At 37.4% G+C, this 17,524-nt stretch overlaps 1 protein-coding gene across 1 annotated transcript in view; it reads right to left on the bottom strand.

Moving 5' to 3' along the window:
• LOC120160726 overlaps positions 1–17,524 on the bottom strand; it is an 86,546-nt gene that overhangs the window by 33,174 nt on the left and 35,848 nt on the right. Inside the window, 10 exon segments of the mRNA XM_039171106.1 lie at positions 10,013–10,219; positions 10,313–10,579; positions 10,671–10,851; positions 10,967–11,130; positions 11,215–11,373; positions 11,612–11,930; positions 12,047–12,754; positions 13,806–13,890; positions 13,991–14,286; positions 14,798–14,901. Coding sequence (XP_039027037.1) covers positions 10,013–10,219; positions 10,313–10,579; positions 10,671–10,851; positions 10,967–11,130; positions 11,215–11,373; positions 11,612–11,930; positions 12,047–12,754; positions 13,806–13,890; positions 13,991–14,286; positions 14,798–14,901 — 2,490 coding nt within the window.

Here is a 17,524-nt window from a genome sequence, read left to right as displayed (position 1 = left end):
ACCACTATTATTCCCTAGAAATATTTGAGTCTTTCAAGATCTTCAATCTCAAACTCATGTCTTAATTTTTTTTTGAAGCCTCTGCATGTCTTGTTCACCATTCCTGATAACAATTATGTCATATATATACAAAATTAAAATTATAATTCTTCCCTCAACTGAGTGTCTGATAAACAAGTTATAGTCCCATTTACTTTGTATGTTGTTCATTCCAAATATCCTCACTGTGAATCTTCCAAACCAAGCCAATGGAGATCGTAAATTAAAGAAGAATTGAGAATTGGAAGAAAAGAGAATGCAGAGAAAAATGTTTGTGAATGATTCAGCTTGATTAACCCTTGAGCTAAAATCTGATTTAATATCATTATTCCTATATACAAATAAGGAAAGAGAATATTACAATAAATATTTACAACTAAGCGAATCCCTAATATCTTGCTAAATAAATTCCTAATATTTTGTATATCATAACTCTCCCACTCAAGTCCGAGCATATAAATTATAGGCTCCTAGTTAAAATATCTGCTAAACTGATCATTGGAATTGGCACAGCTCGTGACAACGCACCCTGACTCAATCTTTTGTTTCACAAAATGGCAATCGATTTTTATGTCTTCCATTCTTTCATGAAAGACTGGATTAGAGGCTATATGCAATGCTGCTTGGTTATCACATATCAGCTTCATTGAACTTATGCTGTCATATCTTTACATACACTGACAATGTTCAAAACCATCCCAGAACTATTAAACCAAAATATTCAAGGGCTTCAAAAGCCCTTTCCTTTTCCACATATTTTCTTACACTAATACATGACCGTGGATCTGATCAAAATCTGCATTCAAACCTGCAAGGACTTTGCAAGCCCTTTCCCTTTCCAGAAACTTCTGAAGTATCTGTTATCATCATTATACTTCATCTTTATATTTTGATAATGATATATTTCAAACCAGAAACTGTTCATAATATTGTAATAATCTCTACTAAAACATGTACTTTGCTTAGTGGCTGATATTTTGGTTTTGATCTAAATAATAAGAGCGGCATCATGTAGAAGTAAGGATTTAGGAACATGGATCAAAGTGATACTCTGAATTTCTTGATTGATTAGAAGAGAAATCCAAGCCTCATTTAAATAGGCTGAGTAGAAAAGTTTAAATATAACTACAATTACTCTTAGATAAGGTTCTATCTTAGTTAGAAAATAAAAAGATATAGTTAATCTAAACTACCAAATCAAACAAGATTGAGTTATAGTTAATCTAAACTACCAAATCAAATAGGATAAAGTTATAGTTAATCTAAATTTGTAATTCAAATAATTTACTGCTTCACATTCCAATATTCTACACTCCCCCTCAAGCTGAGTATATTTTGAATATCCTTAGCTTGGATGAAAATCATCTAGAACCGGTCTTAGAAGAGCTTTAGTAAGAATGTTGGCCATTCATACTTTGTGGGAACGTAGTTGAGATGAACTACTCTACTGCTGACTTTTTCTAAGATAAAATTCCCATCTATCTCCACATGTTTAGTGCGACAATGTTGGACAGGATTCTTTGCAATACTAATAGTAGATTGATTATCAGTTTGCAACTTGAATTGCTTACAACGTTCTAATTTCAGTTCGGTCAACATTCTTTGTGCCCTCACAAATTCCTAGTGCAAGAGCTCAATATTCAGCTTCTGCACTACTTGAAACCACAACTTGTTTCTTCTCCAAATAACTAGATTTTCCCATGGTAGAGGTGATCTAGGAGGCGGAATCAAAGCTGCGGTTGCGGTGAATGTCTTCTTCGATTTCTTACTGGGTTCACCGGCGTTGATTGAATGTTTTTTTTAATAATTAAAATATATTTTATATTTTTTTATATATTTATTTATTTAGATTTTAAAAAAAATTAAGAGGGTAACGTGACGTGTTTTGATTGGTCATCGATTTTTTATTTTAATGGAACGGATTGGGATAAATGGGATAACGATTTAAATTTTAGAAGATAAAACGTCTCGAAAAATACTATAAGGATAATCTAATACAAATAGCATATTTTAGAGGCAAATGTACATTTAAGTCTTCTTTTCAAGGACCCTCATCTCTTCCTCCATTGCTTTCCTCCATCTAGGATCACTTTGAGCGTCTTCTATTGTCGTTGGAACTGGTGTACTAACAACACTTGCTGTGAAAGCCTTGAACACGCAGGCATCAAACGGTTATAAGAAACAGACTTTTGTATGAAATTAGTACATTTCTTTACACCTTTCCTCTGAGCAATCGGCAAATCATAAGTAATAACAAGAGGAACATAATTTTCACTAGGAAAGGATTCCATACCTTCCAAATTTTCTATAGTAATTGGATTCAAGTTCAACTCTAGGTAGCTTCTAGGTTGTAGAGTGGATTTCTCTCTTTTTGTAGACAGTAAGGTACCTTCTTTAAGGTGTTCCAGAATGTAAAGTATTAATTTTTTGTGGAGTCATAAAGGGAATCTTTGTTCGAGTAGGACAAGAATTTGAAGAAGACTGCGTAAGTGGAGGAGGTTCAGAAAATATCGGTTAAGATGTAGGATTTGAATTCATCTTGGAATATCATAGATCTGTTGCTTCCCATACTTCATACTTCTCGAGTAGAAACGTCCGCATAGTTTAATATCAATAAAATCCAAAACCCACCGTTTAATAAAGGAATCTTATCCATCCCATGCACTGACCTTAGGATCAGTTATGGCCGTAGAGGGCCCAGTTAAATGACTTTTTTTATAAGAATTTCAGGCCTCGTTAAAAACCCCCTTGTTGATTAATGGAGTTTATATGAACTCCTTAATCAGTGGAAGGAGGAAAAGAGTGCCTTAGGATTTTATTGAACCATAAAATTACATAAGATACAACCATCATACACCCCCACCAACCAAATAAGCTTGAAACAACCATAAAACACCCAAAATATAAGAATAGAATAGGATCAGCCAATTCCTTCTTTAGCTAAGGCATCAGCCTCTAGATTGGCTGACCTATTAACCCATCTGACAACACCTTCTAAAACATTAAGCCTATGAACAATATCTTTAATCAAAAACACATAAACATCAGGAACTAGATCCTCTTTCTTAATCCAGTCTACCGCAACTTTGTTGTCGCTTTCAATAATCAGACGACCCTTCCTCTCTCGTAAATTCGCATAGAACATTAGACCCTTTTGAATTAATTCCATAAAAGTTGGAGGGCCCGGACTTGCAGTTTCCTTGAAAGAACTTAAAGTCAAACCCGAGGAGTCCTTTAGAACACCTCCTATCCCACTCTTCTTCCAATCTCTTGTAGTAGCCGCATCAACATTTAACTTTACAAAACCTTGAGGAGGAGGAGACCAAGGAAATATAGATACAAGTCGATTAGGATAAAGAGAGCACAAATCCCCTAATGAAGGGTCTGAAATAAGAGAATCCTTAGGAATAGACACCTCTTTGTACTTAGTAAGGAACCAAGAAGCTAATCTAAACCTTGCTAGGAAAAAATATTCAGCCAAATCCAGCTTTCCCCCTTCAAACACAATGAGATTCCTAACTTTCCAAGTAGTCCAAATAACTGCCCCAGGAATAAAAGACCAAATTGTAGAGGAAGACTTCAAATCAGCCCAAGCAAGTAGGAATTTTTTCGCATTAACATGCAAAACAGACTTAATCTTCCAGAAATTCAGAAATTTGTTCGAAATCATCCACACCACCGAACACGTGAAAAACAAGTGCGATGGAGACTCCACCTCCCTCTTACAAAGAGGGCACATAATGTCTACAATTCCTTGTATTCCCTTTTTAACAAGTTCTGACCTAACAACCAGCTTCCCTAACGCCACCTGCCACATAAAGGACTCCACTCTAGGTGGAATCTGGCCCCTCCAAATAATCTTCTTCCAGAAATATACCTCTTCCGAATCAGAAATAATGGCTGAACAAATCTTAGTGCCAGATTTAACAGTATATACCCCATCTCCAGTACCTTTCCAAATCACCCCATCACATAACTCCGTAGATAGATAAACAGAGGAGATAGCATTCATCAAGTTAACCCACTGTTCTACTTCCCAGTCGTTTAAATTTCTTCTAAACTGCACATCCCAACTCCAACCAGATGAGCTGTAATTCCCAAATTCAACCAGTTTACCCATTATGTTTGTGGAAATGGAGAACAATCGAGGGAAAATAATTAGAAGAGGAAAGTCCAACGCCCAATTATCCTGCCAGAACCTAATCAATCTGCCATCCCCAACTCGGAAAGAATACAAACTTCTAAACTTAGAGCCAATACTGTCTTCTTTAAAGTGATTCAAAACCACCGATCTACAAATCCAAGATACTCTTTGTGGGACTTTGTTGTCAAACATTAACCAAGATGGATCCATATTATATTTAGAACAAATGAATTCCCTCCAAACAGACCCCCTTTCATTAGCACACCTCCAATACCATTTTGCTAGAAGAGCTCTATTCAAGAAAACAAGGTTTCTAACACCTAAACCCCCCTCGAATTTTGACTTGCACACATTCGGCCAGTTAACCCAATGTATCTTATTTTTACCTACTCCCCCACCCCATAAGAAATTCGCCATAATGGAGTTGAGAGATTTAAGAACCGCAGCTGGTATCTTAAATAAAGATAAATAATACGTCGGGAGCGAACATAGAACCGACTTTATTAAAACCAACCTTCCTGCTAATGACAGAGAAGCAGCCTTCCACCCCGCTAATTTATTCATAAAATTATTCACCACCGGATTCCAAAGTGCTGTAGAGTTCCTAGTAGCACCCAAAGGCAGTCCTATATATTCAGAGGGAAAACTACCCACCGAACATCCGATAGAATTAGCCGACTGCTGAACTTCTTCCTCGTTCATATTCACACCAAACAGTTTACTTTTCTTCAAGTTGAGTTGTAAACCAGAAATCACTTGAAACACTCTAAGCACCCTCTTCACATTTAAAATCTGCATCTTAGATGCACCACAAAACATAATGAGATCATCCGCGAACTGTAGATGAGATAATTTGAAAGTATCAACATCCCTTCCTAAAACCAGTCTAGAAAACATACCCTGTTCCACAGCCTTCACAATTAGCAGATTGAGAAGTTCTCCAATAAAATTAAACAACAGAGGTGATAGAGAGCACCCCTGTCTAAGACCTTTAGCCATTGCAAATTCCTCAGTAGGAACTCCATTCACTAAAACAGAAACTGAAGCTGTGGTTACACACTTTCTGATCCAACCTCTCCACCTGGAACCAAATCCCATTTTCTCCATTACTAGAAACAAAATGTCCCACTCCACCGAATCATACGCTTTCTTGAAATCTACCTTGAAAACACAACCTTTAAGACCATTTTTCCTCCAATAATGCACCCCTTCATTCGCAATTAAAGAACAATCCAATATTTGTCTCCCTTGGGTGAAGGCAAATTGAGTAGGACTAATTAAGTCTGAAATACAGCTCCTCAACCTCCTCGATAGACACTTAGATAGGATCTTATATAATCCACCAACTAAGCTAATAGGCCTATAATCATCAAGGTCACCACTGTTAGAGACCTTAGGAATAAGAGTAATAAAGGTATGGTTGATGCCATGATCCCAATCTTTCCCCGAATAAAAGTTGAAGAAGAACTTCATAATTTCTCCTTTAAGTACATGCCAATATCTCTTGAAAAAACCCAAATTAAAACCATCCAGCCCCGGGGCTTTGTTGCTATTGCAAGACTTTAAGGTCTCCCATATTTCCTCTTCAGTGCTGAATCGAAATTTTGGAAAAATTCAACTCGATTTCTTTCACTTCTAAGGTCGATTTGTCATTAAAAGCCTTAAAGAAGTGTTCTTTAAAAGTGGCTTTTATAACTTGTGTCTTGAATAACATTACCCCTGCAAATAAGAGCATTCAACGCATTTCTTTTCCTCCTAATTGAAGCACATGTATGGAAGAATCTGGTATTTCTGTCCCCATCTTCTACCCATTTGGATCTAGAATTCTGGAACCAAATCTGCTCCTCTATCTTATGCAACTTCCATAATTCTGACCTTAACTCCTTTAACTCAGCCGCTTTCTCATCATAAGTTCCATCTTGATGCTATTGAACCTCCACTTCTAATTTTTGAATCTTCAATTCTATTTCTGAAATTAAAGCTCCAGGAAACTTTTCTCTCTTCCCTGCCCAATTTTTAATGGCAGTTTTGGTTTTTTTTAGAATTTTGAAAATTCCAGCATTCATCTGTATCTCTTTACATTCTTGAATTGAAGAACTGATCACATCCTCAAAACCTACTTCATCCATCATATAGTTAAACAGTTTAAACGGCTTTTTCCCCTAATTAACACCTCCATTCTCAATTATTACTGCATTATGATCTGACAATGATCTTGGCAGCAAAGACTGTGTTAAATCAACCAAAAATCTATCCAGCCTTACATAGGTCGGTGAATCTTGGTTATTACACCAAGTAAACCTACCTCCACTCAATGGCAAATCGATTAGACCTATAGTAAGAAGAAAACGACTGAAAATCTCTAAAGAAATCCTGTTTTGGCCTCTATCAATCTTCTCATCTTCCTGTAGATACACATTAAGGTCCTCTCCAACACAAATAGGCTCAGAATGTCCTCCAATGAACGTGCTTAATTCTTCAAAAAAAACTCTCTTTTTCCTCCTCAACCGAAGGACCATACACATTAATGAATCTGCAACTGAAATTATTTTCCCGAAATCTCCCCGATATAGCAATGAATCTTCTGGATGTACACTGATTTTGCAACTCAAATACGTTATCATCCCAGAACAACAGTAAACCCCCTGACGAACCAACCGATGGTGACTCAATAACCCCTTTCAAATTATTTAACCCACTCCTCAAAAAAGACCTTTGAATTTTCTCCAATTTTGTTTACTGCAACCAAAGAAATTGAGGACAATATTTGGAAACTAGCCTCTGAACAACCCTTTTTTTTTCTCTAATCTACCCAATCCTCTAACATTCCATGTTATTATAGATATCTTTAACATCATCATAAAGAAATCAATCAACTAGTCCCCTCGCAAAATCCCCCTTCTTGTCCATCCTCAAGCCTTTTTCCAGACTAATAATCTTATCCAAAAAGGCTTGTTGTCCTTGTTTAAAGGAAATACCCAACAGCTTACTTATCTCCCAAGTAACTAAAGCTTCATCCAATAAATCTGAAAAACCTGAAGAGGAAGCTGTTGAAATGCTCACTCTTTCTAAAGCTTCCCTTAACAAATGTCTTCTAGCTCTTCTGATAAAAAAACCTGATTCAAAGCTGTGATTATCACCCATTAACTGCAATCCTTCAACCACCCTTTCCACACTCATACCCGAATTCGATCCATCATTCACATCCTCACAACCCTGAAACTCTGCATCCACTGACAAGCTATCCAGTTGATTTCCTTTGGAATTCATATTTTTCCAGTCCCTGACGATTAAGGTACTATCTTTCTCAGGCTTAAAATTCAAGATACTTCCCATCCAATATTTTCTGCCCCTACACCTTTTGTAACTTCTGCTTTTCCTTTTCTCTAACGGTACACTTTTGGTGCTTAACGAACTGTCAGACTTATAACACAGTCTACCCTTAACTTTGCTTCCTGAATTATCAATGGTAGGCTCTATCACCCTTAACTCAGAATCCTTGGCTCGAAAACCATCCTGCTCAATTATCTCTGAATCTGACCTCCTCCCCACATCTTCTCTGCTGTAACAACTTGACTTAGCCAAATCCTGATCTTGAACCATTTTCCCAAATTTATCAATTTTAATTTTTGGCCCAGCAGGAATAATCCTCATTACGTTAGGCCTAGCAAACTCATCTTCTTCTGATTGGGCTTCTGACCCAGCAGCCATCATTTTTGAATCTCTCAATCCCAAACTTGCAAACTCACCCACTTTGACACTCCCTCCATACTGCACAACTAACTTTCCATTAATGTCTGATCTATTTTTTGAAATTCTTGGAAACCGATTATCTCCACCAACTCCACCAAGCCTGATAGTTGCGCCCTGTTCCATCCAAATGTCCACTCTCTGACAGTTTTCTTCTTCTGATCTAGCAGAACCTTCCTCATATTCTGACTGTATCCTGTCTCCTTCGTTCTCAGACATGAACGCTCCCAACTATCCCTCATCAGAACTGACCACCGGAGGATTTGTGGAAAAGAAAATAGACTCATCATTCGCCGATCCAATCTTCATTGTTACTTTAAAAGATATTCCATATGATCCAATAGTAATCTGATCTGGAACAACAAAAGGACTAGCCACCCTAATTAGCAATCTTGCCTTTGTAAGATCTTCCTTGTGTTTCGTGTCATCAAGAATATCTAGAACCCTTCCCCATCTCCCTGCTAACCTTTCAAGGAAAGATTCATTCCAGCATAAAAGAAGTAACCCAAAAAACTCCACCAAGCAAAAAGCCAAAGGAACACCATCTTCGTTCAGTAATGGCTCTAAACGATCAAACCAAAATTGAAGATCTTCTTTCTTCTTCATCCAAGCATCTGACATTTCTTCAACTGATTTAAAGATTATTACACAAGAGTTCCAGACATACCCCCATCTAACAATCTGGACGTCATAGCCTTCATTAACTAAAGCATTATGAACTAACTCTAACTCAAATAAATTCTTGATAATCCCCGTCAATGATTCCTGACTTTTTCCCTGTTTTCAGCATCGACGGCCATATCTTTGACCTCCAGAACACTCCTCGACCTCCTGTTCGACATCAATGTATCTTTGTACGATCTGTCATCCCTCAAACTTCTAAGAACATCATCTGGCTCTTTTGGATTCGAAATATCAGCAGTGATCGGACAAGCATCCTTCTTTAAATCTTTATTATTACGCTCTACCCATGCTCAGGATTCATTGTATCTTGCGACTCCAACCGTGATCCTTCTCCCATCTATGATCGCTCCATTAAGATTTTCTACAGCCCTTCTCAAACCATCCTCATTTCCAAACTGCACAAAAGCAAAAGTGGAAAATCTGTATTTTGGGTTTTTACAGCCCAATACACAACTTGCATTGACTCAACAGATTAGGAAACTATTCCTTTTCACTGCCATATTTTTAGGAATATGACTTCCTAAAAAACCGAGTCAAAATATCTGTCATATTTGTAAACACCCCTTCTCAAGCTGTTGAGTGGGTGTTTTTCATTCCCATTTTGTTGGTGATGTTTTGAAACATTGTATTTGAGAGTCCCTTCGTTAGGATGTTTGCTACTTGTCTATGGGTAGGAACATATGGAGTGCAAATGAGTTCATTCTCGAGCTTTTCCTTAATGGAATGATGATCAATTTCTACATGTTTTGTTCGGTTGTGTTGTACACGATGTGTGCGATATTGATAGCTAACTTGTTGCAGTACAATTTCATAACGCCTTCATGTTTTACCTCCAAATCCCTTAATACAATTCTTATCCATAATAACTCTCATATATCTTGAGTCATTGCTCGAAACTTAACTTCGACACTCGACCTAGAGATCATTGATTGTTTCTTGCTCAAGGTTTCCTCCAAGAAACTTATAGTACCCTAAAGTGGATTTTCTATCTAAGATGGATCCAGCTCAATTTGGGTCGGTGTAAGCCTCCAAATTGAGAATTCCATTTCCTTTGAATAGAACTTTTTTTTCCAGGTGTGCCTGATGTATTGAAGGACATTGTATCATCACCTAGCTTATCCTAGCTTGTGATGATAATCAATAGAAATTCTTGAAGGTCTGCAACCCATCATACCCATTTATTCGAGCAAATCCTAGATATACTTTCGTTGGGAGATTAAAATCCCATGTTTTGAATATGCATCTTCAATTCCTAGGAAATACTTGTGTCTTCCTAGGTTTTTTATCTCAAATTCCATGGATAAGCATATTCCAGGTCTAATAATCATCCAAAAACAGTAAAGAAGCATAAACAACAATAAGAAAAGGAATAAAATTGGTAAATACACAACAGACCTTACGGGGAACTTCAAATATGAAAAGTTCATTCCACTTTGCAATGCCTTTCTTCGGGTACTCTTTGTCTGAAACTAAGGGCTTCACACATTTTGTCCTTGCACTCTGCGGGAAAAGTTTTTGCTGATCTGTTGCTTGACTGTCAATGACAAGGCGTAAAGCACAAAAGAAGTTATGGCTATTACCGTCATCCACTATAGGTAAGCCCTGTCAAATATTAATCAGTCATTTCAAAAGGAACCAGATAACACATGAACATATAATCTCAGAAAAAAAGGACCATGAGTTGCATTTTAGAACCTTGGCAAAAAGAACCTGTGCAGCAACATAATAGCGTGCTTTCCTAGCTTCCTCAGCAACATTTAGCCTATCTGAAAACCTTGCAGGTGGGACCCAGACAGAAGCAAAGTCACCATCATGAAGTTGGTCAACCACCTCTGAATTCTGTTCAATCCTTTTAATGAACAGATCGTTCCCAAGTCTATTCTCTACTACCACAGTTTGTAAATCCTCTTCATCCAGGGCTGAAAATGCTAGATCTTCACTTCCAGAATGAGTATCAGCCTCCTGTGATAGAACATCAAGTTAGATATTTTAAGGTACATAGTATCATAATCAACTAAGCATCTTCATAAAGCAAAACTGTGGTACAATTTACCTCAGTCAGCTTTGTTGCTTTCTGGTCAAGCTCTAACTGTCGTCTCCATGAAAGAATGGTTTCTACTAAAGTATCAAGATTCACCGCACTGACATTTATATTCACAATGTTGGTAGCAGCAATGTGCACCCTCTTCCCAAGCATTGATGATGAATTCACATTGGTATCATATGTTTCAAACCTTGAGGGTTAAAACATTAATAATATTTAACAAATGCATTACAGCTGGTTTACTTTTTTCTTCGACACTCCCATAGAAGGCGAATAATTGTAACTAGAAAGAGGCAGAAACTAACTTGAATATGCCATCAAAGGGCTCAACCAAGGGCTCCCACGCTTCCAACTGCATATTAAAGGTTGAAGCAGCAATAGAAGAAATGAGGACTGAATTCATAGCCTCCGGCCGACCATGTGTCACCAACTTGATGTTGGCAATCGTCAAATCAAATAGCGGTGTCATCTGAAGGTTAAAAATATATCATAAAGAAGGCAATAGCAAGTTAAAAGATCCAAACTCCAGAGTGTACTATTTCAGAAAACATACCATTCCATGCAGGCTGTCTAAAACAGTTAGAGAGAAGAATCTCAATTTAATCTCAGAAGTTACATTTTCCCGTGTCTTCGTTTTCACAGAATCACTGATAGTGTAAGCCAACCGTGTTGATGGCATTTTTGTATCTGAACGTGCAAGAAAAGTACAAGCCTACAGGGAAAAAATCAGGCATCCAAAAATGATATAATCCGTCTTTTCTTCCCATTAAAAATTCAGAGAATGAAAAGTCAAAGGTTAAGGAAGATTATATCAGACCTGAAGACATAAAAAGCACACTCTCTTTGATGAACTTATTTGTTTCATATTAAAAAAAATTGAAACTATCTTAAAGAATCCGAAAATTCAGTGACATTCATGGACTACTGAGTTTAATGAGAATTATCTTGACCTGATTTTCAACTTTCCAAATGCTCCAGCACTGACATGCTTTTGAGCTTGAAGATCTGGAAATGGGCACTTCAATGATGTTGGTTGGGCTAACAAGATCCATCCTTGGGCAGCAAATGAAATCCGTGCTTGGGGCTTCATCTGTTCTGGAAACCACACACCCTAAAGAAGAATAACCAGGAGGGGCTATTGGGAACCAGAAGAAAACTTCATCAAAACCTTTCCCAGTAATATGGGCAACTTTAGTAAACTGCACAGGCTTTGCAGAGATTTCTGGATCCTCAGACTTAAAAATTATGCCCAGAGCAGGTGGTTCTAATCTGGAAAGGAGAAAAGACTTGACAAATGTCAACAGAAACTCATAAAGAAATCAAAAGAATACCTATAGTAGTAAAAGAGTTTTAAAAAGAAACATTCCAAGATAAAAGGATCTAACCCTTCTGTAATGCAATCACCTATTACTGCATAGCCAGGATGTGAAACAGGCCGCCAAATTGACACTGGTCGGCGGAGGCCACCACCCTTGTCCCACCACATTCTCTCAAAGTTAGGGGTTGACATGTAACAACTAGATGCTTTTGACATTGACCTGAGAATGTCCCACCCAGATGAGCTAGCACTCTGGTTACTTGTTTGATGACTAGCATTATCATTGTCTGCGGTAGAATCAGGAACAGATTCCTCCAGAGATGTGTAAGACCATACTGAATTCCAGAGTAGAAGATGACTAAGGTCAGAAATATTTTCTTTGGAAGGGTATGTATTTGAAGAATGAGCATAAAATGATCCAAGAACATTGTCCAAACGCCAAATACTAAATCCAGAAGTAAAATGCTGATTTGGTGGTGAATTCAACAAACATTCTGAACAAGTTGTAGATGTTACAAGGTCAGAGCGCAGGCAATGAACAACATGGTTTAGTGGTGGGCGATTCCCTATGTTTGCTACACAACCCATTGATATATACCCTGGAGGTGAAACCGGCATCCAAAGGGAGCAATCACCGTCAATATCAGTACGGCCTTCCATTTCTTCCAATCCAAGGACATGAGAGAGAAAACCAATAAGTTTAAAACCCACTGGATGCCGAACGCGCCCATATGCATTACTTACTGCTAATACTGCCTGTGAAGGAGGAATTGGGCTGGAGAACAATAGAAGGAAATGCACATTAATGGTCAGATTAAATACTCATAAAATTGTAAAGTTTTCTGATACAAAATAATAACTACATGAAAAATACCATTTATATTAAGGTCAGGTGGATATTATCTTTGTTCAAAAAGAAAACCTCAGTGCAAGAGCGTTAACCAGAACCAAGTAAAGTAAAATCAGATAAACCAAACATTGAAAGGAAAAGAAGTACTCACTTCAAAAACACCTTCATAGCCCCTATTCTGGCTAAATGCTCGATCTGGACCTAAACCTTTGAGGCCCTACTCACACAAGGATCAAACATTTCAAAGTGGTCAAATAAGGACCAAACCTTTTTGGACATGCTTAAATAAGGACTACAATAGACCATTCTATACAGAATGTCCAATAAAATGTATATTACAATACTATTATGTTCAAAAACCATGAAGAAAAGGTAAAGTATACATGGTTGATGTTTTCACATCTTTAAGCTGGTCGAGAGAGGTTTGGTCCTTATTTAACCTCTTCCAAAAAAGTTTGGTTCTTGTTATACCACTTCGACAGGTTTGATCCTTATGTGAGCAGGTCTGACTAGGCTTGGTTCTTATTTGACCACTTTAAAAGGTTTGATCGTTACGTGAGCAGAGCCCCAAAGGTTTAAGCCCAAATTGAGCGTTTAGCCCCCAATTCCCCATCATAATCTCACTTGTCCAGCAATCATATCCCCAAAAATGACTGAAAACGGGAAGACATAAAGATAGAACCTCAGCCTAGAAACAAACTAAGCCACAACCCTTTCAACATCCAACTCATTCTCAGAAAATGTGTATGCACGAATCCCATGAAAATAGGTGTCAACAGCACAGACCAAGAGTCTGTTTTAAATAATAGCGTTGTTGCCAGCCTCCATCCCACTAGTTGTACATCAAAAAATTTAATAGATAATTAACCAAAATTACCAACCTAAAGCGGATTCTGGTATGGAAGAAAACAGAAACAACGAAACCTGAACTTCAGAGTCTTTAACCATAGCTGAAACAAGGAAAATAGTGTTTTACCTAGATGTCACACAATCTCCCAATATAACATAGTTTGATGGAGCTTGTGGCCTCCAAATGGTAAGTTTATTGTGAGATCCATTCTCTATGAACATGAAAAAAAAAAACAAGAGAAGAGCCCAAAATAATTTAATTAAAATAAATGGTGAGAGAAAGCATCAAATTGCAAATTGTTTAAAGAAAACCTTTAGGCGACACCCAAATTCTGTCAAAACTGATGCAAGGAGCCAGGGGAATTGCATTTCCAAATTGTGATGTTGCAGTAGCTTTATTCTGGAGGTTAAGTAGAAGAGAGATTGCGCCTAATGAAAGATGAACACAAATATCAGTTGAAATCAGAGAAATGTTAGTTTTCTCTTTGATGGAAGTATATCCCCCCGAAATATCCAATGGATCCAGGATGATAAGACCAGAACCGGTCTCAACTGTCAGATCCTTCACCATGGCACGGATCCAGGTATCATTTTCCTTATATGCATACCTGTTCAAAAGATAAATAGAGAAAAAGATATTTCTGTTCACAGATTGATTAAAAAAATTAGCAAAGAGCAGATATTTCTGTTCAAAGATACATGATACATGCTTTGACTTCCAGGTTATAGTTTCCTCTACGTAAGGAAACTTAATGTACATGAATCTTATCTCACCATCCATACATGGTAAAATCATGTCAGTATCAGGGGCTAGTCATGTACATATATCTCCTCATCTGCTAATGCAGCTTACATACATGCCACGGGGACACACATGTTAAGAGCGAGAGAGATCACATCTTGGGTTGTTTAGATTCTCTTGCACCACCTTTATGTAACTTCCAACCAATATATGAAGGATGCTCCAACTTTGTCTTTCCTCCTACCATTTTTCATACTAAACATGCAGAAAATAAAATTCCCTCGGAAATCATCTACTGCTCTCTTGTCATACACCAGTAAAACAAAATAAACATGAAAAAAAGAAACAAATATAACCAGATCTAATGCTACTCTTACATGAAATTTAAATCCATTTTTGCGCGCAAAAGTTTTTCGCCGTAAGATGAATTATCCGAGTAAGATTTGGTACTATCAAAGAATGTGAACTCTGGAGAAATAACCTAAACACATATAATAATGTTAATCAGGTACGCCAAAATGAGATAAAACCAAAATTCACGGAAGTTAAAGATGGATCCAGATAGCCAAGTAATGTAAACGGATCAATCAATGAGTATATCAAAGAAAAACATTCAATTCAAAGTTCATGACAAACCATGGAATCAACACTTGTGAACCCTATTTTGATAACTGCCCGGTAATACTAATGCATGCAAAGAGGAAGAGTTACTACAAAGTAAGAAATCAACACTTGTGAAACCATATTTGTGAACTGCTTGATGATACTCATGCATGCACAGTCCAAGAATTACTAAGCTGAGACTTCTAGAAATAAAGAGGAAAATAAAGTAAGGTCTCTAAACAAAGCTAAATGTTAAAGCTAGGTACACCATTAGTACATAATACCTGCAGGCTACAAATGGATACTTTCAAAAATACTCAAACAAACATTTGGTCAAATAAGCTCCATGTAAAAAAGTAAGAAAGGAGCTTTTTGAAAGGAAAATAAAGTAAGGTCTCTAAAGAGATGCTGAAAACTTTATGCCAGGCTAAATAAAAGGGCAACCGAAAGCCAGACACTTATGGTGAGTCCTTTGTTGACCAGTAATAAAAAAAGTATGATCCTGCGTTTAACATCAAGGAAATTGAGAAATTGAAGACCTTGTTGAGATCTTTTGAGAAGCCAACCTCGACAAGTACCTATTTATTGACGTTTTCAGGTATTTCTTCTTCCTCTTATACTAATGTCTCAAACATAAATTATCCTCCCATATGGGTGATTAAATCTGGAAACACTGACCATACCAATTGTTCCTCCAAAAATTTTATCTCTTATACTCTGATCTATAGCCATACAAAGATCACCATAGCTAACGGATCCATCATCACTGCAGTTGGCCAAGGGGACATTTACATCAACAAAGACCTTACACTAAGAATTTTTTTTCATATTCCCATATTATTTGCAAACCTTATTTCCACTCGCAAATTAATCACAGATTCAAATTACAATGTAATCTTCTTCTCTTCACATCGTGTTTTTCAGGCAATAGGCACAAAGAGGATGCTTGGACGTGCTAGTCAGAGAGATGGTCTCTACTTCCTAGAACAAATAAGGAGTATAACAGAAGGTGAAATTCCAATATATACATCATTGTTGTCCAAGTCTATATAAAACTGGGCTTCAACATCGTCAATTATGTCATCCATCCTTTAGAAAACTCAAGTTGGTGTTTCCCTCTTTATATAAAGGCGTTGCCTTTTTTTATAGGAATTGAAGACCTCGTTAAAAACCCCCTTCTTGATTAAAGGAGCTTGTAGAGAAGCTCCTTAATCAGCGGAAGGAGGAAAAGAGTGCCTAAAGATTTCATTAACCAAAAGAAATTACATAAGATACAACCAGATAAACACCCCAAACATAACCAAAAAACCAAAAAAGAACCGAAGACAACCCTATACAACAGAACTAGCTCAGCCTAAACCATATAAGCTACTAATACAGTATAAATTTTGGCTGAGCTGATAACCAATCTAGCAACAACAATGAAGACTAACACCTAAACATTTCATGGAATACAACCGAAAACAGTTCAACAAATTGCCTGAAACAATCAACCAATCCCCTCCATAGCTAACTTGTCTGTCTCCATATTACAAGACCTAGGAAAAAGTTCCAGCAAAATTGGAAGGCCTGGATATTTAGATATTATGAAAGAACCCATCATCTTGCCAGCCTCGATATGAATTGACTCATTCCAAAGAAACCAAATTCTAACACAAAAGCCATTAGCTTCCACAATATAAGAGTACAAAAAGCTAGCTTCGAAATCACTCTATCCGCCTTTCTACCACTTATTGCTCGTCTTGTTATCGGAGACCATCTGAACCTCCAACTTCATTCCATAATCAAATGCGAATCACCTGAAACTTCCAATTCTTCCACTGCTATAGTTTTCGGAAATCAAAAACACTTGTGAGCCATCATGTTCAATCCATTCTTCCTCGCGTTGCACCTTCTTCTGATTAATCTTGCTTCGGCAGAGTCTAGTCTTCCTATGGGGAGCCGAATATTTCTCTTCAATAATTTGGAGAGAGCTATATTTATTGTTAATCCCCTCCTTAGCTCTCTGGTTCTGCCTAGAATTGTGCGAGAAAGAAACGTCCCTCAATTGTGTTGACAAGCCAAGGCTCTGGTCTAAATCCTCACATACTATACCCGATTTGGGTTTTCCAACCACCCGTTCAACCACAGCCCCATCCTGTTGGACTTCCTCTCCCTTGGATCTTATGATAGCACAATTATTTGTAAGGCCCATATTAATCACATCCTCCTCCTCCTCCTTCTCCTTTGACTCTAAACGACCATCCAAGATGGGCAAATCTATTAAATTATCCTTCATCCATAAAGGCATTGCCTTTGTAGCCTTTCATTGTGATGATTGTGAACTAACAAAACACCAAAGGTTTTCTTTTCCGATAAGCAATAAAAAAAACTTCCATTTTCTTTCATTCATAACGAGTGGGGGGACCCGGTTTTAACATATTCTGCTTTGAGATCTAAGAGGGTTATATCTTCTTCGGTGCGGTGGGTCCCTTCTCCCTTGGGTTTCTTCAAAGTCAATG

Source organism: Hibiscus syriacus, unplaced genomic scaffold (assembly GCF_006381635.1).
Source record: "Hibiscus syriacus cultivar Baekdansim isolate YM2019G1 unplaced genomic scaffold, ASM638163v2 tig00000313_pilon, whole genome shotgun sequence".
In the NCBI taxonomy this organism is placed as follows: domain Eukaryota; kingdom Viridiplantae; phylum Streptophyta; class Magnoliopsida; order Malvales; family Malvaceae; genus Hibiscus; species Hibiscus syriacus.
This window is presented reverse-complemented; position numbering and strand designations above follow the sequence as displayed.